General features: G+C 40.6%; 9 protein-coding genes across 9 annotated transcripts; 4 read left to right on the forward strand and 5 right to left on the reverse strand.

The window, feature by feature from the left end:
• Positions 1-15: 15 nt before the first annotated feature.
• On the forward strand, positions 16-693 carry BATDEDRAFT_9276 (uncharacterized protein; the record flags this gene model as incomplete). Its single annotated transcript, XM_006675037.1, has 1 exon — positions 16-693. One exon carries the CDS (start codon positions 16-18, stop codon positions 691-693), a length of 678 nt encoding a protein of 225 aa, XP_006675100.1.
• Positions 694-1,499: 806 nt separating this feature from the next.
• BATDEDRAFT_8501 (uncharacterized protein) lies at positions 1,500-3,485 on the reverse strand (the record flags this gene model as incomplete). The annotated part of the gene is made up of 2 exons (XM_006674947.1): positions 1,500-2,139; positions 2,467-3,485. Coding segments are annotated over 2 exons (1,659 nt in total), but the record flags the coding sequence as incomplete, so codon positions are not given.
• Positions 3,486-6,196: 2,711 nt separating this feature from the next.
• Positions 6,197-7,824, forward strand: BATDEDRAFT_29178 (ribosomal 60S subunit protein L3; the record flags this gene model as incomplete). The annotated part of the gene is made up of 3 exons (XM_006675564.1): positions 6,197-6,199; positions 6,578-6,770; positions 6,848-7,824. 3 exons carry the CDS (start codon positions 6,197-6,199, stop codon positions 7,822-7,824), a joined length of 1,173 nt encoding a protein of 390 aa, XP_006675627.1.
• A 52-nt stretch (positions 7,825-7,876) lies between these two features.
• BATDEDRAFT_21613 (uncharacterized protein) lies at positions 7,877-9,576 on the reverse strand (the record flags this gene model as incomplete). Its single annotated transcript, XM_006675269.1, has 7 exons — positions 7,877-8,024; positions 8,099-8,254; positions 8,337-8,530; positions 8,626-8,743; positions 8,814-8,947; positions 9,242-9,353; positions 9,518-9,576. 7 exons carry the CDS (start codon positions 9,574-9,576, stop codon positions 7,877-7,879), a joined length of 921 nt encoding a protein of 306 aa, XP_006675332.1.
• Positions 9,577-10,006: 430 nt separating this feature from the next.
• Positions 10,007-12,489, reverse strand: BATDEDRAFT_21614 (uncharacterized protein; the record flags this gene model as incomplete). Its single annotated transcript, XM_006675270.1, has 6 exons — positions 10,007-10,546; positions 10,636-10,767; positions 10,873-11,730; positions 11,827-12,090; positions 12,170-12,256; positions 12,436-12,489. 6 exons carry the CDS (start codon positions 12,487-12,489, stop codon positions 10,007-10,009), a joined length of 1,935 nt encoding a protein of 644 aa, XP_006675333.1.
• Positions 12,490-13,708: 1,219 nt separating this feature from the next.
• On the forward strand, positions 13,709-15,945 carry BATDEDRAFT_85788 (uncharacterized protein; the record flags this gene model as incomplete). The annotated part of the gene is made up of 7 exons (XM_006675938.1): positions 13,709-13,815; positions 14,036-14,397; positions 14,489-14,590; positions 14,700-14,809; positions 14,894-15,133; positions 15,260-15,751; positions 15,886-15,945. 7 exons carry the CDS (start codon positions 13,709-13,711, stop codon positions 15,943-15,945), a joined length of 1,473 nt encoding a protein of 490 aa, XP_006676001.1.
• Positions 15,946-16,263: 318 nt separating this feature from the next.
• On the reverse strand, positions 16,264-17,505 carry BATDEDRAFT_84701 (H(+)-transporting V1 sector ATPase subunit G; the record flags this gene model as incomplete). The annotated part of the gene is made up of 5 exons (XM_006676236.1): positions 16,264-16,450; positions 16,529-16,672; positions 16,795-16,895; positions 17,182-17,260; positions 17,503-17,505. The coding sequence occupies 5 exons, from the start codon at positions 17,503-17,505 to the stop codon at positions 16,418-16,420; spliced, it is 360 nt and encodes a 119-aa protein (XP_006676299.1). The 3' UTR covers positions 16,264-16,417.
• Positions 17,506-17,817: 312 nt separating this feature from the next.
• On the forward strand, positions 17,818-20,020 carry BATDEDRAFT_21617 (uncharacterized protein; the record flags this gene model as incomplete). Its single annotated transcript, XM_006675271.1, has 7 exons — positions 17,818-18,130; positions 18,374-18,533; positions 18,607-18,707; positions 18,956-18,993; positions 19,078-19,238; positions 19,425-19,849; positions 19,914-20,020. 7 exons carry the CDS (start codon positions 17,818-17,820, stop codon positions 20,018-20,020), a joined length of 1,305 nt encoding a protein of 434 aa, XP_006675334.1.
• Positions 20,021-20,222: 202 nt separating this feature from the next.
• Positions 20,223-20,747, reverse strand: BATDEDRAFT_8650 (uncharacterized protein; the record flags this gene model as incomplete). Its single annotated transcript, XM_006674970.1, has 1 exon — positions 20,223-20,747. The coding sequence occupies one exon, from the start codon at positions 20,745-20,747 to the stop codon at positions 20,223-20,225; it is 525 nt and encodes a 174-aa protein (XP_006675033.1).
• Positions 20,748-23,670: the final 2,923 nt, after the last annotated feature.

Raw genomic sequence — 23,670 nt, forward strand, 5'->3', positions numbered from 1 at the left:
TCCAACAATAATACCATGTTATTTGAATTAGATCGCACCATGTTTATTCAAACTGAATCCACACCCAATCTTGATTCTCTCAAGTTCAAACCTGGCAAACTTGTTCTCCCCGAAGGCACTACCAGCACTCGAGAGTTTATTTCTGCTCGTGAAGCAATGCAGTCCCCTCTAGCTTCAACCCTATTCCGTATCGATGGAGTTAAATCAGTTCTTTTTGGAAAAGATGTCATTACGGTCAACAAATCTCCCGATGTGGCTTGGTCCATTATCAAGCCAGATATTTTTGGCGCTATTATGGACTTTTATTCGTCGGGAGTGCCGCTCTTTAAAGTTGCATTTGAAGGTCCAACTGATACCATGATCCTGCCTGAAGACTCGGAGACGGTCGCTATGATTAAAGAGCTGTTGGATACACGTATTCGTCCAACCATTCAAGAAGATGGTGGGGACATTGAGTATATGGGCTTTGTAAATGGTGCCGTAAGACTAAAGTTGAGAGGTGCATGCCGAACATGTGATTCGTCTGTCGTGACTCTGAAAAATGGAATTGAAAATATGTTGATGCACTATATCCCAGAAGTAACTGCTGTGGAACAGGTACTGGATGACTTGGAAATAGAGTCGAATAAGGAATTTTCAATGCTAGAACAGTCGTTGAAGAACCAACAGCATATTCGCGTGAAATCTCCTTGATTGTAGAAACAATCAATCTCGAAACTCGAGGACTTGACCTCTTTTTTTCCAAACCAAAAGTAATAAGAATTCAGTAGTAAGCATTTTATCATTCAAAATTCGTACAAGTGATATTCAATCATGATACAGCTCAACCATTTTATGAATCTCGAGAATAAACACATCTTTATTCATTGCATATACTTGGTAAAATCTAAACTATCTTGCAAAGTTGTCAATGTACTCGGTGGAAGTGGAGAATCTCCCTTTACTGCACTTCCACTTCCATCCAATCGCTCCCGAATTCGTTTTACTTGTCGTAGTCGCTCTCGTGCATTTGAAGCATATCCAGTAGAATGCTCCTTTTGTGCATAGATTTGTGAAAACATATTGGCATGTACAGCAAGTTGCCTCACATACGCAGCCAACGATCCACCTGTAACGATTTTAGGAACTTGTGCAACTTGTCCAGGATCAGGTAGATCTGATCGAATCAGAATGGATACACGGAAAAGGGAAGTGTAAAATTTGCTCATGCCAGTACGATGACTATTGTCCTGATTCGTATTGGCCACGTCGGTAAAGTTTCCTATGCTGTCTCGCAAACCAGCACCTTGAATTGGATCATGTCTCGAATCAGGTATAGGCGATGTGATTGGTGTGGTGGTTTGTGACTGCCCTTCTGTAGATATTGAGCCTCCCGTATTCCCTGTATTTTTACTGTGACGGCCTTGACGCCGATCGCTAGACAAGGCAGATGTGAACAATGTCTCGTTTGAAAAGTATGCCCCAGGTGCAATTGCGTTCTCTGAAAACGATAAACTAAGTGGCTCAACAACAACATAAAAGTAATTAAACTGTCCAGGAATCGTATCTTGCTTGTATATACCGCCCTCGTTCCATACAATAGATACAAAGTCGTTGCCAATGTGACGCTTTTTGCCGGTGCATGTTGGATCATAGTCTCGATTGGGCATAAGTGTAGTAACATGGTAAATGACTTGAGCAAGGCGCTGATCATCTGCAGAGCACAATCCAAATTCTCCATCAAGTGTATCTGAAGAAATATCCAGCCCACCAACATAAACATCACGGCACCCAGCAAGACGAAATAATCTTCCGAGCAAATGCAAAAAGTAAGTGTATGTTCGCGATCCATACGTATTGGAAAGAATCTCTACTTCAGTCGACTGTCCAGGTGCAACGTACACAATACCAATCTTGTGCAGCTCAATGACAGGTGTACGATCGAGAACAGCAATAGCACGATTGATGGCATCCGTATCTGGCAGTGGTCGTAACGCATCCTGAGACACTTGGTTTGATGGGTAGGGGAAAAACAGCATGGGAATAAATCCAGGCTCTATAGGTTGTTGTTCCTCACGCATTGATACAGAAGCTGTAGCAGAGTCAATTGGTGCTACAGTAGGAAGTTCAAAAAGTGGACTAGACGTCATCCGAGATGTACTCAGGGTTTTACGAGCAATAGAAATCGATCGCGTACGCCGAATTCTCGATAGTGGTGTCACATCGTTGTTTATATCCAAGGGCTGTTCTGAAGCAGTATCCGACTCGTTAAGTAGCCATTTGGGATCCATTTTAGGCATAGTTAATGGTGTAATCGACGTCCCTTTTGTAGAGCCTGTCGAAGCAGAGCGAGAATGTGCATATTCTAATCGAGCTAGTAAAGACACGCAGCAAATATATATCAGATTAGAATATTATAAACAAGACAGCAATGCTCAAACCAATAGTTTACCATTTGTCGCTATAGGATTTGTGACCATCTCTAACGATGGTAGTGTAACCAGAGGTGACAAAGAAAAAGTTTGCGCAAGCCAATCAGACTGTCCAGAGCTATTGATTTTCTGTGTTGCATTGTCAAGATGTATCCAAAGCGATACAACTCCAGAAGGACGGCGAACAATAAGTTCTGTCCAGCCGGTTTCCTTGGCAACCACAATGGATAGCAGTGCATTCCCTTGGATCCATGATCGCGTCGCTAGTTTATTTCCAGTCAAAGAAGCAGTAGTCATACGATTCGATGCCGCATTGTTAGGCTTGGGCCAACAATCCACATATGTGTTTTGTGCCATCATTTCCAACACAAGCTCAACATGCTCGTTGAGTTGCAGTGGAGCGGGTCCCATTCCTGCTGCTTGACCCGTTGTGGCAAGCAAACCAGCAGAAGTAGCAGATTGCGGCATATTTGACGTAGCGACAAGATTATGAATAATGAATGGAACAAATTTGCGACGTTCTCCAAGTTTTAAACTCATAAACCACAGAGACATGACATGAAAAGCAAGCTCAGTAATGTAACTAGATACAGAGGAGTCTCCACTACCCAAGTTACTATTGAACAAACGAATATACTGGATTGAAACGCCAAACACGCGACGGTAGTCGGCTTCGGTGAAATTGATATACAATTCAGGAACACGAGCAAGAGCAGAGAGGAATTCCAAATTAGGAATAGACAGCGCCTGTGACGTAGTCTGTGATATTTTCATTAGAATAGAGGGCAGATGTTTAGTAATGCTCATGGGCATCTCAAATAGTGCCAACGAGAGTGCCTGGATGCAAAACTTGGCGTTTGTAGGCCATCGATTAAGAGTCAGCTGAAACACCGATACAAGCTCATCCTGTTGTAATTTAGTGAACAAAAACCGAAAGCCAAATAAAAGCACAAGCAATTTAAAAAATGAGAGATAAATGTCTGCTTTGCGAATTTCTTGTGGAATAGCTGAAATAGACACGGCGACACGCTCTGTAATAATAATATCACAAAGTAGTGCTCGAAGTTGCCTCATTTGCAAGTGGGCATCTTGCCAAAGAAGATGGTTTTGTATCTGCAATGTGATATTAACAAGAGTTTCATGCAAAATGCTGTATTGAGTTTCCAGTTTGAAAATAGTCATCACCGCCTCCAGGTATTCTCCAATAGGCAAAACATCGTGGCGTAACATATGTGAAAAATTAAAAGTATCAGTATGTGCAGTTCCACTTGGTAATGATGAGGTTGGTGAAATAGTGTTAGTTGACGCTGCGGCAGTTCCAGCTGTAGTCGCCGTGGCTGGTGATATCAAAAAAGATGGCATTGAAGTATTGGTAGATAGTACTGGCCGAGATGTGGAAGCAGGTGTATCGTCAGTAACCAAAGTGACTGCAATGGCCGAGGCGTATAGTCGTTGTGAATGCACTCTTTTGGTCGAGTCTGCGCAATCGTCTACATGTTTATCCATGTCTAACAAAAGACTATATGATATTCCGTAATGATCATCAGCGCGAAATGATCCAAGAAAACGACATGCTACAAGGCGTGATGATTCAGGTACTACTTTGTCCCATTTAGACAGATTTACAATCCAGCGAAATACTATAGTGGGAGCATTTTCAGGGAGTTGTTGACCAGGACGTTGAACTATTAAATGAAATAGCGATATTAATGAGTACATGCCGTGAACCGAGCTGGTAGAGTCTAAGCCAGCAGGCTTAAACGAGGATTGCGCCAAATCCAGTATTGATCCTACAGTAGACTGATATTTGGATTGAGTTTCCATAAACAAGTCAGATACTCGTGATTCTGGAGAAGCAGTGATATTGGCGATTCGTCTCAAAAACGTATCCATCAGCTGTTCCAGCTCGCACAGGTCTGCATCTACACATAGTTCAAGAATCCATTCCGCCACTGGCCGAACAACATCAAGCATTGTGTCTGTGCAGAAATTCACGAGAATGCGATCTACAAGAAGATTTACATGTTGGTAAAAAACAGAGTCTTCATCTTCCTGAATAGACCATGTTCCATAAAGTTTTACAAATAGCGAAAAGGTTTTGGTTCGTATCTCGGGCCAACTCTCATCAGAGATGGATGGAGGGGGCTGTTTGGGAAAGTATAGCGTGTCCATCAAACGTATGATGGTCACAGCGTATTCAGGAAGATCAAGCAGATACTTCAACGTCAAGGGAATTTGTTCAAGCAAAAACAAACACTTTTCCGATGAAAGCTGACTCGATTGGGCAATCAAAGACCGAATCAGAGTGGATTGTGCAAATAAAGACAGCTTAGAAAAGAATACAAATTGCAAACGGTCTTCAAGTTGTGAATGAAGTTGACGTAATGTTGATATAGGAGCACTATCATCTGGTGTCGTGTCGGATAGTGAATGGGAGGTCCAGATAAACCCAGACGCGGCGTGAATATCAACCAAGATTTCCCATTCTAGAACAGAGAAATGAGACTGCTGTATATTTAGAAATAAGACAATTGCCAAAAGTGCATGCGATGCCAAGATGGTGAGCTGGTGCTTGAGTGGAAATGCAAGATGAGAAAGAATAAACGAGTTAGGAAATAGAGAGTCTAAAAAGGCGGGCGTAGTAGTGGTGGATGTTAATGCCATGGCATTCTCAAACAACCGCTGAAATAAAGAAATACTGCCAAGAACAATTGTAATCCAGACAGTGTCGTCATGATCGTCACCCAAAGAGCTAGATTGTGGAGAAAGTTGCATTGCTTCGAATAGTTCAGCAGTAGCTCCAGCAGAGTGATGAGAATGCTGGACATTGTTAAAGATGGCCCAAGCCTGTTCGTCCAGATCTGGATGTTGAGCAGCAAAACACAGACTCTTGATCATTGGACGCATAAAAACAAGCGGAATCGAGCCATATCTTACCAATGCATCCAAACAATTCAGACACTGTATTTTTGTAGGAACGTTTACTATAGGTACCTGAATGAGGCGAGTAATATGTGTCAGCAACTGAGCCAAGATATCGCTACGCAGATGAATGGACGAGAATTTTATAACTTTTGATATAAACACCAATAGCTTATCCAGTTGGACAAAATCAGGAGTTAATAAGGGTGAATCGGATGTATTGCCAAGTTTGTTGAGCGCAGAAATACCACACTCTAGTGTTTGAGCAGAAGCCAGCAACAGCGGACCCAATTCATGTTCAATATGGCGCAAATCTCGGCCATCTTTAGTCAGCACACACAATATAGTAAGTCGTGGATCAATGCTGGCGGGATCTGTAGAAATAGGAGCAAAAGGCTCAATCTCTGCAATTGCATTAAAGAAAGACAGTCTCAGCAAGTCACAGGCTTCAAAGTGGGTCTCTAGCATGGCCACCATGACCTGCATTGCAGGCATCATCAATGGCTTGATGGCCAGACATGGGTGAACTTTGTTCCAAATTTCGGATAGCATGGACGCAACATCAAAAGTACAAATATATTGTTGTAGTTGGACCAAAGCTGTTTCTTTCTGAAGGTTTGTAGTAATAGTTTGAGGTGTGGAATGAGTATTATCCAGACAGGCCAAGATAGAAGCCAAATCCAGATGTGGAGCAGTGTGTTTTAATGCAAGATTGGAAGCTCTAGCTGGGCCAGTTGAGGTTTCTAAAGACAATGAATCGGTAGATAAGAGTTGTTCTGTAGTATTTGTATCAGAAGCCAAACTGCCCTTTCTAGAAAAGGTGGTTTTAAGTCGTTCCAAAGTGCCAGTCATTGCATTGTCAAATGGTAAGTCTAATACAAAATCAAACGAAATGTTCAACACTTTGATAATCGTATTTGAATTGACTCTCAGATTCACTCCTTGAATTCACTTTAAATTCACTCCTTGAATTCACTCTAAATTCACTAAACTTATTCTTGAATTGACTTTCAGATTCGCTTTTTGAACTCTTTGAATTCATTTTTACAGCAGCTTAATTTACACGTGACTAGGATTCAAAATCACGTGTAATTTTATGCTACAAACCAACACGCAAACTAACTCCAGTTTCCTGCACTTTTGTCAAAGATGGTAAGGCTGGACTTGTTCATCCATCCACTGTGTGCATGCCTGATGAGAACCATCCAACTAACATGCTTCATCCATTGATCATCCATCTATAGTCTCACTGTAAGTTTGAACATCCTCGCCACGGTTCGCTTGGTTTCCTTCCCCGTAAGCGTGCACGTCGTCATCGTGGAAAGTGCAAGTCTTTCCCCCGTGACGATGCCAAGAAGCCCGTTCATCTTACTGCTTTCCTTGGATACAAGGCTGGAATGACCCATATTGTTCGTGATCTTGACCGTCCTGGAGCAAGTATGTCTCTTGCATTGTTGTTGTGATTGTATTCATACTAATGGCTTATTGTGAAAAAAAATCGTAAATTTCAACAGAGATGCACAAGAAAGAGATTGTCGAGGCTGTCTCTGTCATTGAGGCTCCACCCATGGTTGTTGTTGGTGTTGTCGGCTATGTTGAAACCCCTCGTGGTCTTCGCTCCCTCACTACCGTTTGGGCCGAGCATCTTTCTGAGGAAGTTCGTCGTCGATTCTACAAGAACTGGTACAAGTCCAAGAGGAAGGCATTTACCAAGTACGCCAAAAAGTACACCGAGGCAGATGCCAAGCCCATCGAGTCTCAGCTTCAGCGTATTCAAAAATACTGCCAGGTTGTTCGTGTCATTTGCCACACTCAGATCCAAAAAGTCAGACTTGGAACCAAAAAGGCTCACGTTATGGAGATTCAATTGAACGGTGGATCTGTTGCCGACAAGGTTGCTTGGGCCAAGGATCATTTCGAGAAAACCGTCGAGCTTTCTTCCATCTTTGAACAGGATGAGATGATTGACATTATTGGTATCACCAAGGGTCACGGTTTCGAGGGTGTTGTTGCTCGTTGGGGTGTCAAGAAGCTTCCTCGCAAGACTCATAAGGGTCTCCGTAAGGTTGCTTGCATTGGTGCATGGCATCCATCTCGTGTCCAGTTTGCTGTTCCTCGCGCTGGTCAAGACGGTTATCATCATCGTACAGAAATGAACAAAAAGGTCTACCGTGTTGGAAAGGCTGGTGACAAAAACTCTGCTTCAACCGAGTTTGATCTTACCACCAAGGATATCACTCCTATGGGTGGTTTCCCTCACTACGGTATGATCAACGAGGATTGGCTCATGATCAAGGGTTCATGTCCCGGTGTCCGTAAGCGAGTCGTTACTCTCCGAAAATCTCTTCTTGTTCACACCAAGCGTTCTGCTCTTGAAAAGGTTTCTCTCAAGTTTATTGACACTTCCTCCAAGTTCGGTCATGGTCGTTTCCAGACTTCCCAGGAGAAATCTTCTCACTATGGCGTTCTTAAGAACGACTTGCTCAAATAAACTGCAACTTGAAATGAATTTTTCTATCATAGTATTTTCAAAACTTTATTTTTTACTCGGAACTGTTGGTTTTGGGCTGACTAGTAGCTGCATCTGGATCGGATTGCAGTGGAGTGATACTCTCCATCTGAATCGATGTTTGTTGAACCGGTGCTTCTATATTCTGCAATCTCTGGTCTAGCGTCCGCAATGCCAATGCACTATATTTAAATATTACATGCAATAACAGTTTACTAAATATACTTTGCAGCCAAACCCAGATCTGACTTCTTACCGCCTTCGCTCAGCATCTGCACCATCCGAACCTGCAGGCAACCGTTGTGGTGTATTGTCCATACCACCAATCACCGGTCTAGCAGGCAGTGGTGGAAGTAAGTGGTACTTGACCATAAACCGATACGTTATAGTAGAAATGGGTTTAAGAACTGAACTGAAACCATTGCAAACCAGAATTCAATAAATCATTTGGTATCTTGCCAAACATACACTCCATCTGTAAATAAAAGGCTTACTGAAATGCATCTGGAAAGAAACTAGCAAAGGAAAATGTTTCGCTGCGATCGCCACGAATCCCGTCCTGAACCTTGTAGAATCGAATATAGATCCACGATGCAATCATGCCAAACGTTTCAATATACAATGCCACATGGATAAACCCAATAGCGTATAGAATAAAATGTGCTATAAAAATCATGGATGGAAGATGCTACTCAATTCAATAAGTCTCAATAATAGTCACATCTAATAGATTTAGAACAAAAGTAAATGGAAAGTTGAAAGTCGGCATTCAACCAACCTTACCTTTACTCGAATATGCACCAATTTGAATACTGATATGCTATGCTCTGGAACTGCTTGTTTGAATGCAACTACAAATCCACATAAAAGTCCGCCAAGACCATTTGCTTGAACACCAAATCTATACAATTAAATTTTGAAAAAGTAAACCAAAGATACTTTTGTAATGGTAATGCCAGCCATCAACATACAGATACTGAAGATCCAAGGAGGCCGCATAGGTGAGATACAATGCAAGAGTTGTAGCCGTGTACGTGCATAGTGTAACCACAATAATGTATTTTACGAGTTCTCTGTTAAAGTTGATAAAATAGTGATTGATAAGCTGGCTGAATTCAATCAATTAAAATAATGCAGTCATTTACAACTCGGATTGTTATGCTCGACATGATCAAACTGATCCCTTTGTCAATTTATACTTGCCTTGTTCCCCAATTGTTTTCAAAATACCTGCTCATAAATAGTAACGATGGGATATTGATGAGCAACTAACTCATGCATAGTTAAAAATCAGTACTGTAATTTATGCACATACTATCCAACAACCTTTATGAAATAGGCTATTTCATGATCACCTATTTTTAAGAATCGTATACATTATTGGATACCAAAGACTTACAAATACAATTCGAGATTCGGTGAAGCCAGCTGTCAGCAGTGTCCAAGGTCGAAACAAAACATAACTGGGCACAACAGTCAACAAAGGCTTGACACCACCCAATGCATCTGGACTAGACAAATCAGTTTCCAATGGTGGTAACAAGACCAACAATCCAGACAGAACAAGTGTAAGAAATGCCACAGCTTTAGTAGCTATTGGATATTCCTAAACATTACGACTCCTGTCAGTACTTGATGTAAAATCGATTGACTGGATCTTGGAATGGCTCAGTACAAATGCAAGCCGTCTTTAAAAGAATGATACAGTCCGACACAATGGATTTCTTTCAACATGGTTTCAATAACTAAAATATAAACTAGCACAGTCCACTGACCAGTACGGATAGAAAGCGCATTTGTGTTGAATGTCAATAGTGCGAAAAGTTGGTTTGGATATTAGTTACATCTTGAATTCTATCCTCAGATCTAAACCGGATTTACAGTTGGAAATACTACTAACATATATTTCCCGTTATTTCTGGCTGAATGGCAATGCCATCACTCAATATTACAAATGCATTTACCAGACATTGGACTGAATAAGCTCATGATTTCTCATTCTTTTAATATCAACTCAACTTGCAAGCTTGTTTATTTTTCTAATCAATAGTGACTTTAAAAGATATCTATGCAGTCATAATGGAGCAATAAAATGCTAAAATCTCCATTCAATCAATGGATTTTAACTCTGGCTAAATGTTTTCAACTTTATGTAGTTGGGCAATCATCGAGATTGTGCTGTATTGGCAGTTGTAGCGCGACGATTTGTATTGGTGGTGGTGGATGCAGACTTGCATTCCACAGGTTTGGCGTATCCAAATATATTGCTGTATTTACGATCAGTGGAGCGATTGGGCACGGTTGAATCACCGGCATTTGATTGTTTTGGAATAGCAGTGTTGTTGGTGAGAGTTTGTGTTTTGATTTCAGTATCAGGTCGAGCAGATGGCTTCGACTCGACAGGTTTGACATATCCAAATACTGTATTGCACAAAGTTTTGGAAGTAGGAGCAGACACGAACCCTGCTTCAATTGCAGTTTTTTTCGATGCCTTGGTAGTTGATTTGATCTCGGTAACGAGTACTTTGGATGTGATGATTGGTTTTTTTAAATGTAATTGTTCTGCAGGTAATTGGATATCGTCGACTTTTGTGCGACTAATGGTAGTGCGTGTTTGATGAGATCGTTGGGAAGGAATGGGAGTTACTGTTTTCGAATTAGGAAAAACAGGAATTGGATCACCCAAATTCCAATCCCACCAAGACTAGAGTTGAATTGGAGTCAAATTCACAATAATTAATACAAAATGGGTGCTTAATATCAACCATGACCAATACATTTGTATCAACTCACTGTAATTACAGCCTTTTTTGACTGTTTTGATTTAATTGAAGGTGCTTTGTTTAATTTAGACACATCGTTCTCATCAGAAAGAACCTCTGCCTGTTGTTGGCCAAGATCGACAGCAGAGTCAAGTTTGGTGTCCTAACAAATGTAAATACCAAAATTAATACAATTCATATAAAGTAGGCAGAAATTAGAGATATAGCAAGGCATGGATGCTTTAATGGAGCGATAGTTGCAAATTACCTTGAAATTATAGCTCAAGGTTTTGCTGGTCGTGTTTTTGCATGGGTCTAGAATTGTATTGGTATTCGAGGTATTGCCAATGGTCAAAGTTGTTGCGGCTGCTTCAGCTACATCTTTAGTATTTATTAAAGATGTATCTATTTGAAGAGTGGTTGCATTTGTCTCGATTGATGCTGTATCAGGTAAAGGGATATCGAAAGGCTCGATGGTGGTTGATTGAATATGACTTGGCTTGGCAATAGAAACCGGTAAAATGGCTGGAATCTCTGGAACAATAGCAACTAAATCTATAACAGGCCCAGCGATGGAATAAGTTTTTCGCGTCGTATTTACAGCTACAGACTGGATTGGACAAGCAGGATTACATATGCTGTTTGGAACTGTCGTGGCCACTGTTTTAGTTGTTATAACTTGTCTGGCAGCAACCTTTGAATGTGCCGAGCCAGTCGTGTAGATAGTAAATAGACGTGCAAGTTGTTCAAGCACGGTAATATCCCGTATATGAACTGCATTGGCAACCATGCAAATCACTTCATTTGAAAAAGGATATCTTGACTCATAAATTGGTTTCAATGCAATACACGAGTCAACATGTGGCAAGATAGTAGAGTCCACATTGCTGGTGCTTTCAGTTAAATTCGAATCAATGGTATGGTTCACAGAGTGTCTAGTACTCTCAATAGCCAAAACAGACTTGTCTGCCGTGACAGCTGGTGCTAGTATGCCGAGATGATAAGACTTGGTCGGAATACCACTGTTGAACAGTGAAATGTCATCAATAGGATTATATTTAGTCGAAGAGATTGTCTTCATGCTTGACTTGGCCGGTATTGCAACTGAGATGGGTTGCGTCGACACCTTTATCAGCAGTTTAATATATCATGAAATGTAATGGTTAGCAAATGCATATATTCGATACCACATCATATCGAGTATGATACGTTAATTTAATACCTGAGTAGGAATAGTTTGTGGGGTCCATGGTGTGGTCAATAATTGTGAAGCTATACCAGAAGCGCGACGAGGAATCGTGCTGGTTGAGTTGAGTGTTGTAAAATAAGTCGGTTTGATGGGTACATCAACAATAGATACTGTATCTTCACTCGAGTGCTTTTTTGGTAGGGCATTGTGGCCCACTATAGTCGAGTTAGTGAATGGAGATACACGAGTAGTAGCTGATGCTGTGGGGGCAGTCATCAGTGGCTCTACAAGAGAAATCTGGCAATTCCAGGTGGATGAAAATTAACGGGTATTATTAACTAATAGATAGTCGTGCTCAAAATACAGTCAAACTCACCTGCGCAGTATTCTTTTCTTGATTTATGGCGCGACGTATGGTCTTTTTAGATGGCTTTTTATTGTTGGCCGAGGCAGTGGATGGTGCCTATGAATGCCAGGGATTCATTTGAAGGTAGATATGGAAAATTGTAAGTGCTGTAATATCGTAAAACTATTTCACTGATATTAAGGCATAGTATGCATCAATTGCAACTTGATGCAGACTGAATATGGGATAAAATACCATTTAAACAATACTATTATTTTAAAAAGCATGCTACTTACCGTGAATTGACACTCGGGCATTTTAGTCATGCTTATCTTAGCCCACGGATACATATTTAAAAGTGTAAAAAAGTAATAAGGTAATAAGTATGCAAATAGCAGAGTATAGCAAAGTTTGAGACAGGACGAATGTTTGGTTTGCAAAAATTGCAAGATTTGGTTTAGCTTAAATTTAAATGGAAGTTTAAATGGAGGTTAAATTAAAACTGAAATTGAAAATCCTGGCGACAATTTCTTTTTTTTTAATTTAAAAAACTATTGCTTAGCATCAGATGCAAAATGTCGCGATTGGCGACAATACAAAGTTGGTTGGAAAGAATGGCCAAAGTTGATTAGAAACATAAATAAATGGCCCTAGTTCAGCAATATTATATACAGCCGTATCCATGTGAAAAGAAACATTAAATAAAAGCCAATTTTATCAAATAATTGACACCGAATTTACTGGATAGCATTGTGTTCTTTGAACTTTTTGACAAAGCTTAATGATATTTCTTTTCCGTGCCTATTTTTGCATAAACAACTGAACGGGTGTTTATATCACGACTCTAGCAAATCCCACATTGTTCAACTCTCCATTCATCAAAGCCAAGCACTGGATAATTGGCATGGAGACAATAGTTGCATTCCCGGAGCGTGCAACCTTGAACCAGAACGCAAACGTATGTTTTTAAAATATAGTAAAGTGAAGTCTGTATAGAGTCTGATTAGCAACATCAAAACAGTCCAACCCAACATATGGATTACAACGAATCATTATACCAAAATAGGAGAAAGGGTAGGTTCAAATCCATAGTTTGATTTTTAAACATCATATAATGGACTTTGTGTTTTGAAGAATTGAGAATGTCTATCCAAGTTAATTTGTAGTAGGAAAGCACAAGATTCAACCATTGTTTATTTCAAGATAAATACGAGCATTTCATTTCACGTGAATACGGCTGTAATTCGAATTGATTTGTATTAGATTTCAGACATGATATGCAGACGAGTCTAGACATGAGAATGAATGCGTAGTATCAGTGCGTTTATAGGAAGCTATTTGATCCAAAAACACCAACACAAATTCCTGAACAGTTTGAATTCTGGTAATTACTTTTATTGCTTGACAAGACCAACACTCTAATGTGTTTACTAAACAAATTCTTTTTAGAGTTTTAATAAAATAAAACATCGAAATGGAATGAGAATGGCAGGCCATTGCTCGATAAATAGATTTGCGAAAGCAATAAATTGTTCACTTTTTGTTTGCAACCAATTTAAGCCAAAAATCATGTCCGATTCAGACACTGCAACTCTTGTGCTTGCGGACATTCCTGCTGCTGCTGAAGATACTCTGCAGCCCATAGAAGATATGATGGACACTCAGGAACTTACTATGTGTGTAGACTGTTGCTTTGTAGTTTGACCAAGTTGTATACGAGTATTGGGTTGAATGGAGATTCTTGTTTCTAATCTGCAACACTACTCGTTCATTCGATTCCAACTACTTGAGCTTTTTGTTGTTGCAAAGTTTAATCATATACAATCAAGTATGGTTTATTCAAATCATTAACTCATTTATATGCTATTCACCAATGATAATTCAAACTGGATCTAGGCTTGCAAAAGAACTGGATTCTCAGGAATTCTATTTCAAGAAACTAAAAGACTCTTTTATTGCCAAGTTCCAGACAGAGTTATCTGCTGGAGATTCAGGAAAGAATGGTGACAATGTTTTGCTTCAAGCTGGCCATGGTCAGGTATTTCCTGATAATGCAGACAACCGTACAGAAAAATTGGACATCCGGCGATTATTACTTGCCCATCCACAAAACACATGTGCAGAAAAGAACTTTCATAAAGAGTTGTTTTCAAAGCTCAAGTTCAACTACTTGGAGCAGGCTGCCAAGGAATCGTTTTTAAACTGTATCTTGCAAGTGTCACCCCAGTTTGCAACTGCTCAAACTCTTCAGACCTTTGGTATAGCTTTGTTGAATAATACATTGATTACACCATAACTTGCTTTTATGATCGGTACAGCTTTCTAATCCATGACATGATATTTGTTTAGAGCAAAGCGTCAAGGAAAGTAAAGAGGTTCTCAAAACCCAAAAGACCAATTTTGAGGCACAAAAGACAGAGATATACGAATTGATTGAATCTACATGTGCAGGTAATTATCATTCACGTAGATTAGTCAGCATCTTTGATTTATGCTTTATCGATCTGAGTTCTGGATGATCTGGAATACCGAGCAGCTCTAATATTTTTTGAAAATTTAGCATATGAGCAAGCCACTTTACAGAAACAACAAGCTTTAGATCTCGTGTCTGATATTACTGCAGACTATTCTCAATATCAAATCATAGTCAATACTGTAAACCCAAATACTGTAAGCTACTCGCTCATGTATCACTGATGCTTTGAATGTAGGTTGTTTTAGCGCATTAATTCAATATATTTTTGGTCGTGTCAGAGCGTGGTTGAAGAGCTGGAGAAAAGCACTTTGTCGCAGACACAAAAACTTTCAGAACTTCGCTCTCAAATTGCCAAACAAAAAAACGCATTGGCCGAACAAAGGGAGAAAAGGACACAGCTCAATACGGACAAGGCTTGCTTAGATCTCAAGAGAAATGAAGCACAAGAAAATGCAGCCGAAGCCATGCGTATATCAAAAAGCAAGAACCCTCAAGTAGAAGAACTTGGAAAATGGCAAGTTGGTCGTATTCAAGGATGAGTGGATAGACTATTGCCACTTTTTTATGCAGGCTGAGAAGATAGAAACTAACTACTGGCACGTAATTTAAATAGGTATCAAGAAACGATTGCTCTATTATACAAGTGTAGTGGAATTCGCGAAATCCGTGCACTTTCCGACTCCAATATGGAAATTGTATATGAAATGGGGGTCGATACAACATATTCTGTTTTAATTCGAATCATAACCGATCCACAAACTGATGATTCAAACACTCGGCAATTCTATCATCGCGTTGAAGCACAGGTTGTTGATGCCATGATTCCCGTAGATGATATACTGGATGTGGCTGCTGGGTTTTCAAAATTGGACAGTGCGTTGTCGTTCACAGTGCGTGCGGTATATTCACGGCTTCAAAACATGCATATACGAAATCAGGAAATGACTGAGTTGCAAAAGGTTAATAGCAATGTAATGTTTGATGCACATCTTGGAGAAACCATGATACATAATACACAAAGCGGGCGAATGTTTGTGTTGCAATTGGATGTGTCTTATCCCACTTCAAGTTGGCAAGGAATTCGAATGGTTGGAGTTGAGCCAGCTCGAGTGGAAAAGGAGGTTGAGTTATGGCAGGTAATATTTTTATTAGACATTGACCAGACTTGTAAAATGCATCGTGTTTAGTCGATTTACGACATTCCATACTAAGCTTGGATTGAAAAGCAAGCAAATCTTACTTGGATGTACTAACATTATTGTGTGTTTAGAACAAAATCAACACGCTAAAGCCTGCCACCTTTACTGAACTTGTTATGCATCTTGAATAGATTTACAGTCGTATTCACGTAAAGTGAATCGCTTTTGTATTTATCTTGCAGTCTTTTTTGCTTTGGAATAAATAATGGTTAAATATTCGTTGCACTTTTTTGCTAGACATTCTCAATTTTTAGATCAACACAAACTCTAAGCGTGCATGTTGTATCTTAAAACTCGAATGCGTTTGCATTGCAATTACTGAAATTGTGATATGAATAGTTGTTGTTTTGATCCAGTATTCCATTTTATGTGAATATGACTGTCATTGGATACTGTAAACTCAAATATTTTAGATTTTATATGGTAAACGTCTCAAACCAAGTAGTTTTGCCACATTTGAAAGTCTTTATTTTCTCATTGTAAAGTAAACTCGTTCCAAATTGGTGGTCAAGACAGTCAGTTTCCATATGAAAATGCAAAGAAACCAATAAGAATTTTCTTTCAACGGAAACCAAGGAATGAACTCGGCAAGTATTAGTATGGTTATGCTTTTCCAACGCGAGCATTGACGTGAATCTACAATGAGTTGGAAAGCATGTTAATGACAACTAGATCGAATGGATTCAAGTAAATCACTTGATCAAAAGGTGTTACCTTGGGCTCGCACTTGACGATAGTGGACAAAAGCTTATCAATAACAGCACCTTTGTTTTTAAGAACAGCAGCATTAATTTCAACCAAAGACTCTTCGGTTTGCTGTTGTGCCTTGATGACGGAATCGTCCGAGTCACCGGAAAACTTGAATATTCACATGGAGATAAACTATGTTAGCTCCAAGTCAATGAAAATATGTGTATTACAAAGTAGAGTATGGCTTGATCAAGCCTAGTATGTCGTATCAACAAGACCACTCAACACACCTGCTGCTCAAACTTTTGAAACTGAATGGATTGCTGGCACTTGAGAGCCTCGATTTCCTTGGATGCTTCAAGACGAGCATCCTTTAGACGCTGTACTCGATCTACAGAATCAAAAACAATTAAAACTTGCAACAGTACAACTCTATTGGGTTGCAAAGCATGGTTTGAAGGCAGTCGGTTGGTATCGTCATTGGACAAGTACCAAGAATGTGCATCAGCAACCCTAGGAATAAAGTCACCAAAAACAAAGCTTTCCTGTCGACACTACTCAACCACGAGCATAGTCTGCCAGGGTTAAAGTGGTTTCGACTTGAAAGCTACCTTGCATGATGGCATTCCCAAAATGGCTCTTGCTCAAACACATGCACTTGGTGCAATACAACTTACACTGACGGGACTTTGCAACAATCTTGGATGCTTCCTTCTCGGCCTCGAGCAGTGTTTGAATACCTTGAGAGTTTTGTGCCTATTATAATGATGATGAAATAAATGGAATCAGACATGGATTGAAACTAGAAAGAAGCCAATGATCCTGGTGCATGCTGCAGTCCCATTCCGACGAGTTGCAGTCACTCAACTGGCCGTCAGTGCTGGTCATGCACTTTCCTGCCATGCCAGCACACACTCAGCAAACCATTTCATGCATGCACACATCGAACCCTCCATGGCAAGTATCTCCAGTATCAATGCAGTAAGTTTATCACTCACCATTTTGTCCGTGTCTTGTCAAGTGTTTGGGAAAACAGCATCAACCGCCCTTTGCTTTAAACAGCGTTTGAATTCGCCATTGAAGATGGCAGCAAGAACTTGGTTTGAACAATGAAAGGGAGTGACCCTTGCACAGTGTTGTGCATTCAATGAATATAAAACACTGTCAAGTTGGCTGTTTAAACTCGTCAAGATATTCATTGCTAGATTTTATTATCCAAGCCAAATCATGTCATGCTCGGCAATCCAAGTTGGATTATAAACTCGCTTTAATTTTTTAATTAGATTTGCGTTGACAACACATTTCAATCCATCATGAACATCACAATGCGACTACAGCAGAGACTACTAAAACATTGCAATGCCTTTTGTCCTGCAAAGAATCTACTTCAACTCTCATATTTATTACATCCAATCATTCAGAAACAATCAATCTCCACTTTAAATCCATCCTCAATTACAAAACCAGACCATAAACCTGTGTTGTTAGTGCCTGTAGTCGATATTCTTTCTCCTGAATTCGATCTTCAGTCCAGAGAAAGACAGAGTCAGCGAGTCCGTTTTCAACGACCACGATTGATTTGTGATGCTACATTTGGCAATGGAGGATATACCAAGGCTCTACTGGGTAAAGATCTTTTTCATCAATTTGTATTCAACACTCGAACCATTACTCTATCTTTCGAGTTTTATTATTTAAACCGATTTTGTAGTATACTCTATGCAGCATGGCATTGGGTTTCTGGATATGTTGGTCTGAATAAACTAAATCCTACCACTTTTGATCCATTGATGATGCTCAGATCCCACTCAACTTGCTGGTGAATCAATCCAACTGTTGAAATCATTCACAACTAATCTTGATGACTAGATAAAATGGATTGCAAGGTGTTTTGTGTAGATCAGGATCCGCTCGCTATTGAACGAGCCATGGATATGTCACTCAAGCCAGAGTATAAAAACCGTTTAATTCCCATTCATGGCAAATTTAGCGATATTCAAAATCTAATTGCACCTTATACAGCATCACAGTACGTATACTCTCAATCCAATCGTTACAGTCGGCTTGATGTTGGGTTGATTAAACCACTCGTTTGTTTTTAGTGAAGCATGTCTGGATGGCATCGTGTTTGATATCGGTATTTCATCCAATCAATTGGACGATGCATCTCGGGGCTTTTCGTTTCGTAAAGATGGACCTTTAGGTATATTAAGAAAAGGTTGCTTTTGGCAATAGTTTGAGTCATGGGAGTACTGACTGGTTTATTATACTTGGGCTTAAACAGATATGAGAATGGCTTCACGTGGAAATCTAGACGAATCTCGACAAGTATCACGAACCATTACAGCCGAAGCAGTAATTAATAGTTGAGTCAACAGTATCTTCAATATCTGCTTGTATATTTTTATTGATGATTTGTTTTTTGAATTGCCGCAATCGTTGCTCGATTAGACTATCCTGAGATGGATCTTGTTCGCATTCTTCAACAGGTATGACCAAATTCGCTCTTTATAGTTGTGCAACTCATACTGACTAGTGGCATGTTTACTTTTGTCTTGATGTGGAACCAACAGTACGGAGAAGAAAAAAATGCATACAAGATTGTACGCATGATTGCAGCTATCCGAAGTAAAACGTACATCAATACAACAACCCAACTTGCACAAATTATTGCCAAGGCTGTTGGAAAAGAAGAGCACTGGCAGCAAGGTCACAAACATCCTGCAATGAAAACGTAAGTCATGACAGGCTATTCCTTTAACTTGATCGTATAGATTGACTCGGAATGAATGGTATTCTTTTTCAATGTTTGAATGGACGTGGTTGCTGAATTAGGTTCCAGGCGTAAGTTGTATCGCTTTATTTTGTTTGCTTCCAAACTATATATTGATACTACTGTTTGAATTGCTACACTAAAAAGCATACGGATTTATATCAACGATGAGCTCAAGCAACTTCAACAGGGACTAGTCATGGCAGAGCGTCTGCTCAAGCCCGATGGAAGATGCGTAGTGGTTACATTTCATTCTCTAGAAGATCGGATTGTAAAACGTTTCTTTCAGGCATGTGCTCAAGGTGTAACACCAGATGAACTGCCTCCGCCCATGACTCAGCAAGAGTCACGACGAGAATCGACACGAGTCAAGTCTCAGATTGCTCTAGAAACTGCAGAACGAAAACGGGAACAACAGGATCGACAAAGAGTTCGGAGTGGGTTTAACCCTGACGAGGAGTTGAGTATGGATCATTATACTCTCGTCACAATGCACGATCAGCTGGCGTCCTTTTCCGCTGTAAAAGAGACTGGACGTGAACCATCCATGATTCCGCTGTCCAAAAAAGCAAGTACGTTAAACTTGCATTTGCCCACTCTTTTCTAAACCCTAACCCTGACTCATTTCCCATCCAGTTGTGCCAGATGAAAAAGAAATGCAAGAAAACAGCCGATCCAGGTCTGCAAAACTTAGAGCTGCAAGACGCACTAACCACCCAACCACTTACACTCAAAATCTTTAGTGTCAAATAAAATTTACTTGTAAAAACGATGTTGTAATTTGATCTTGTAAAAAAGGTGGAGAGATTCTGTACACATCCAATATCTTAGCGAGGCAGAAAAAATAATGATACCCACCACTATATGCACATTTATACACTGTCCACAACTCCAAAAATGGGTTCAGACAGTGAAAAAGCAGTGGTAGATCAAAATTCAAACATTCTACTCTTGACGCATAGGGTTTACTGCGCACATCCAAATGCGCATCTTGAAAATCTTGAAAAGCTCACGCACTAGCTCACGAAAGTCGACACGACGCTCAGCAACAAAATAAAAGGTAAGCTTACGACGATCCCATTGGTACTCGGCATCAACAATCTCCATGGCGAGTTTACGCTGTCGAATCTTAACCTGGCACACATTCATAGCCTTGGCTTCATCCTGTCCCTTGGACAATAGCATGCCGATTTCCTGGCCTTGTGCAAGACGGAAAATACGCTTGGGATATACTTCCTTATTGGACATATGAGAATCCACCAATGCGTCGGGGTGTGTCGCTTGATATAACTGTAAGTCTTGAAACGAATTGATACCAGTATCAATGACTTTTCCAAGATCTTTGCCACGATCAGCCTCGACGATAGCTAAATCACCAACACTAATAGCGCCGACCGAACTATCTGTTGTGTAAAAGTAGTCGACACGCCCAGCCTTGAACTCGACAACATAAAGAGGAAACTTGAACATCTGGCGTGGAACGGGTGATACGGCTGATACTGGAGACTCGGGAGCGTGATTCATTTGCAGATTCTTACCTGCCTCTGCCCAGGCACGCACACGATTTTCGGTATTTTCAAAATAGTCGTCAATCTCCTCAATTTGATCGCTAATAGCAAGTGTATTGATTCCGTCCTTCAAACTACGCATATTGGCCTTGCGATTCTGATCCAAAGCAGATCCACCAAGCGAATGGCGACGACGTCCAATATCGAAATCAGATCCACTACCAGAGACATCAGCAGCATCAATGTGATTAGTAATAAAACGGTTTACTACACTGGGTGCGACAGAAAAGCGTCGAATTTGTGCTGCCTGTTGCTGTCGATAGCGTTCAAGCAACTCCTCAGTGTTGATGCCATTCATATCGTTTGCTGTAGCTAGATTGCTGGAACGCATTGCCTCCCACATGAACATTTGATGGTTGGGCTGAGTTGATGAACGGCGATGAGCCATTAAATCGTGAGAGTAGTCTGTTTCAGACTGACGCCAAATTGAGCTCATATCAGGAATTTGCTCATGGTTTGGCATCATGGATGCAGAGCCGTCATTGGGATGGGTTCTATAAATAGCTGAAGAGGATTTTGAACGAGATCTACTCTTTGGCATGGCGGCATACTCTTCCTCGGTCAACTCGGACGTTTCAAGAGAAGAAGGAAGGGGCATTTCGCCTAAACGAGTTCGGAAAGCTTCTCCAGCGGCAAACTGTTGAGAAGACTGTTCCGCATTAACAACAAACGACAATGATCGGTAATGGCGGGACGGCAAATCCGATTCTAAAAATGCCTTTTCGGCAGAAAGTGAAGCAATTGTCGAGGCAGGAGTGCTATTGTTCCAAATCGAGGCAACAATGGCAGATTGGTTGGGAGCATTTCCCCATTGTTTAGAAACACCAGCCCAGGATGCCTTGCTAGAAGGACTGTTGGTTAGACTGCGAGTATTGTCGCCTTTACCAAACGGGCTGCCCCCTACAGCACCACCATTGTGATGTCCATGAGGAACGGGACCGAACCCTGGTGGAGCATCCAGATCGGATTCAATGCCGTTGTGTTGGTGGTTGGGAGTGGTTTGTGCACGGTCACGTATAGCACGACCGGATGGTAAATCTGACGCACGAGCAGCCATGGCTGCTAGTACATCCTGGGTACCATCTACAACAGACGCACGACGAGCAGGACTTCCAATCACTTTCCACATGGCATTGGCATCGTCCGCAGTAGGAGGAGAGGGAGTCTGGCATGGGTCAGCAGATGAAACAGTCAGATTGGGAGGAGTCTGGCTAGTTAGAGTAGCAGACTTGGGGCCATTGCCATCAGAAATGGCTGGGTTGGACATGGGAGGATCTACAATACAAGAGTCAGGTCAAAAGCCATGGTCGAATAGAAATCAAGGATTTAAAACAATGATAAACGAACCGTGAATTGCAGCAGAAACTTGTGCTACCATTTGAAAAATCAAGAAGCAAGGTGGATTTGCTATAACCCAATTCAAATCATTACAAACACGAAAGTTAGCAAACCGGAGCTAGTTATACCGTAAAAGTATCAAATGGGTCCAAAACGAAGATGGATTGCCATGAAGAGTCGATAGAGTAATTGGTGGAGTTTCAGAGTCGCAAACATCCACCCAGTCGAAGAGTTGGGTGTGGATGTAAATAATATCAATTGTCCGCAAGGTCAGGCCAAACAACCACATCTCCAAATAAGCAAAGCAATATTCTGCTCCAAAAAACACAAATGGGTAGATGGAGCATGATGCCAGTTGACTTAGTGTAGCAGGATAGAATCAAATAGAAACCATCGTCGCCAAACATGATGGACCAATGTATTCCCCATCCATGTTTAGCTGGGCAATCCACTGACCACTTCAGATCGAATTGAAAAACTAAGCAAAATACGATGCTTTGAATACAGTTGAATCCACAAGAGCCAACTAACAACTACTACCCAAAAGAAAGGCACGGCCTGGAGTATAGATGCCGATTAGCATAACACAGCAAACACACCGCCACTGCCAACAGTAAAAGGCTCTCCAGTCCATCAACATGTCAGATAGTCAACTGGCATACTGACAAGTCCATCCTTTCGAGTCAACTGACAGATACAAAGAGCAATCGCTTTTTAAAACAATTAAAGGTAACAGTGACTGAGCGGAGTGTTGATGGACTGCATGCTAGCAATGCAATTCTCCAGTGGTTGAGATACAAAGTGGGATGGAAAGTACCTCTATTTAGTCAAGGCTGTATTCTGTAATAAGTAGTAGTAAGCTCTAAAGTTTTCTAATCAAAAGAGTTGCACACCGAGTCCAAATCAACAAGAAACTGAAGGTCAGAACAGACTCGGCCAATGCAAGGTTTTGGTCAAAACCAGGGATGAGTAAGCTAAATTTGCCCATATTTCCAAGCAAAATGCCCATTTTGTCTGGAATAGCTTCAAACTCAAAAAGCCCAAAATTGGGCCAAACTCTGCACATCTTCACGTGTCTCCAGTTCAACTTGTAGCATGCATTGGCTGCTTGTAGTTATGCATGTAAAAATGAATGGAGCATTTGAAAAGCTATCGACTATGCAGATGAAAACTCACGATCGCAACAAGGTGCTTGGGAATAGGATACTCAACCAGGGTTCAAATGCTGCATTTCACTGGCTGTGAATCAAAACCAGAGTACTTACTATTTAAATAATAGACAACGTGAAACGAGCGTCCTTTGCTAATAAACTAAATGTCAAGGTTTAAGCTAGAGTTGGACTTTAAAACGCAAACTCAGTGGCCTTGGAATTGTGAATTAATGAGCAACCACAGTATATATGTATAGTTCCAAGTAGGAAATGGTAGTTGTGGAGGCTAACAATGCGTAGCAACCTAAATAACAAATGCGAGTTTGCAAATAGAAG

This window comes from Batrachochytrium dendrobatidis (genome assembly GCF_000203795.2).
Source record: "Batrachochytrium dendrobatidis JAM81 unplaced genomic scaffold BATDEscaffold_1, whole genome shotgun sequence".
Classification (NCBI taxonomy): domain Eukaryota; kingdom Fungi; phylum Chytridiomycota; class Chytridiomycetes; order Rhizophydiales; genus Batrachochytrium; species Batrachochytrium dendrobatidis.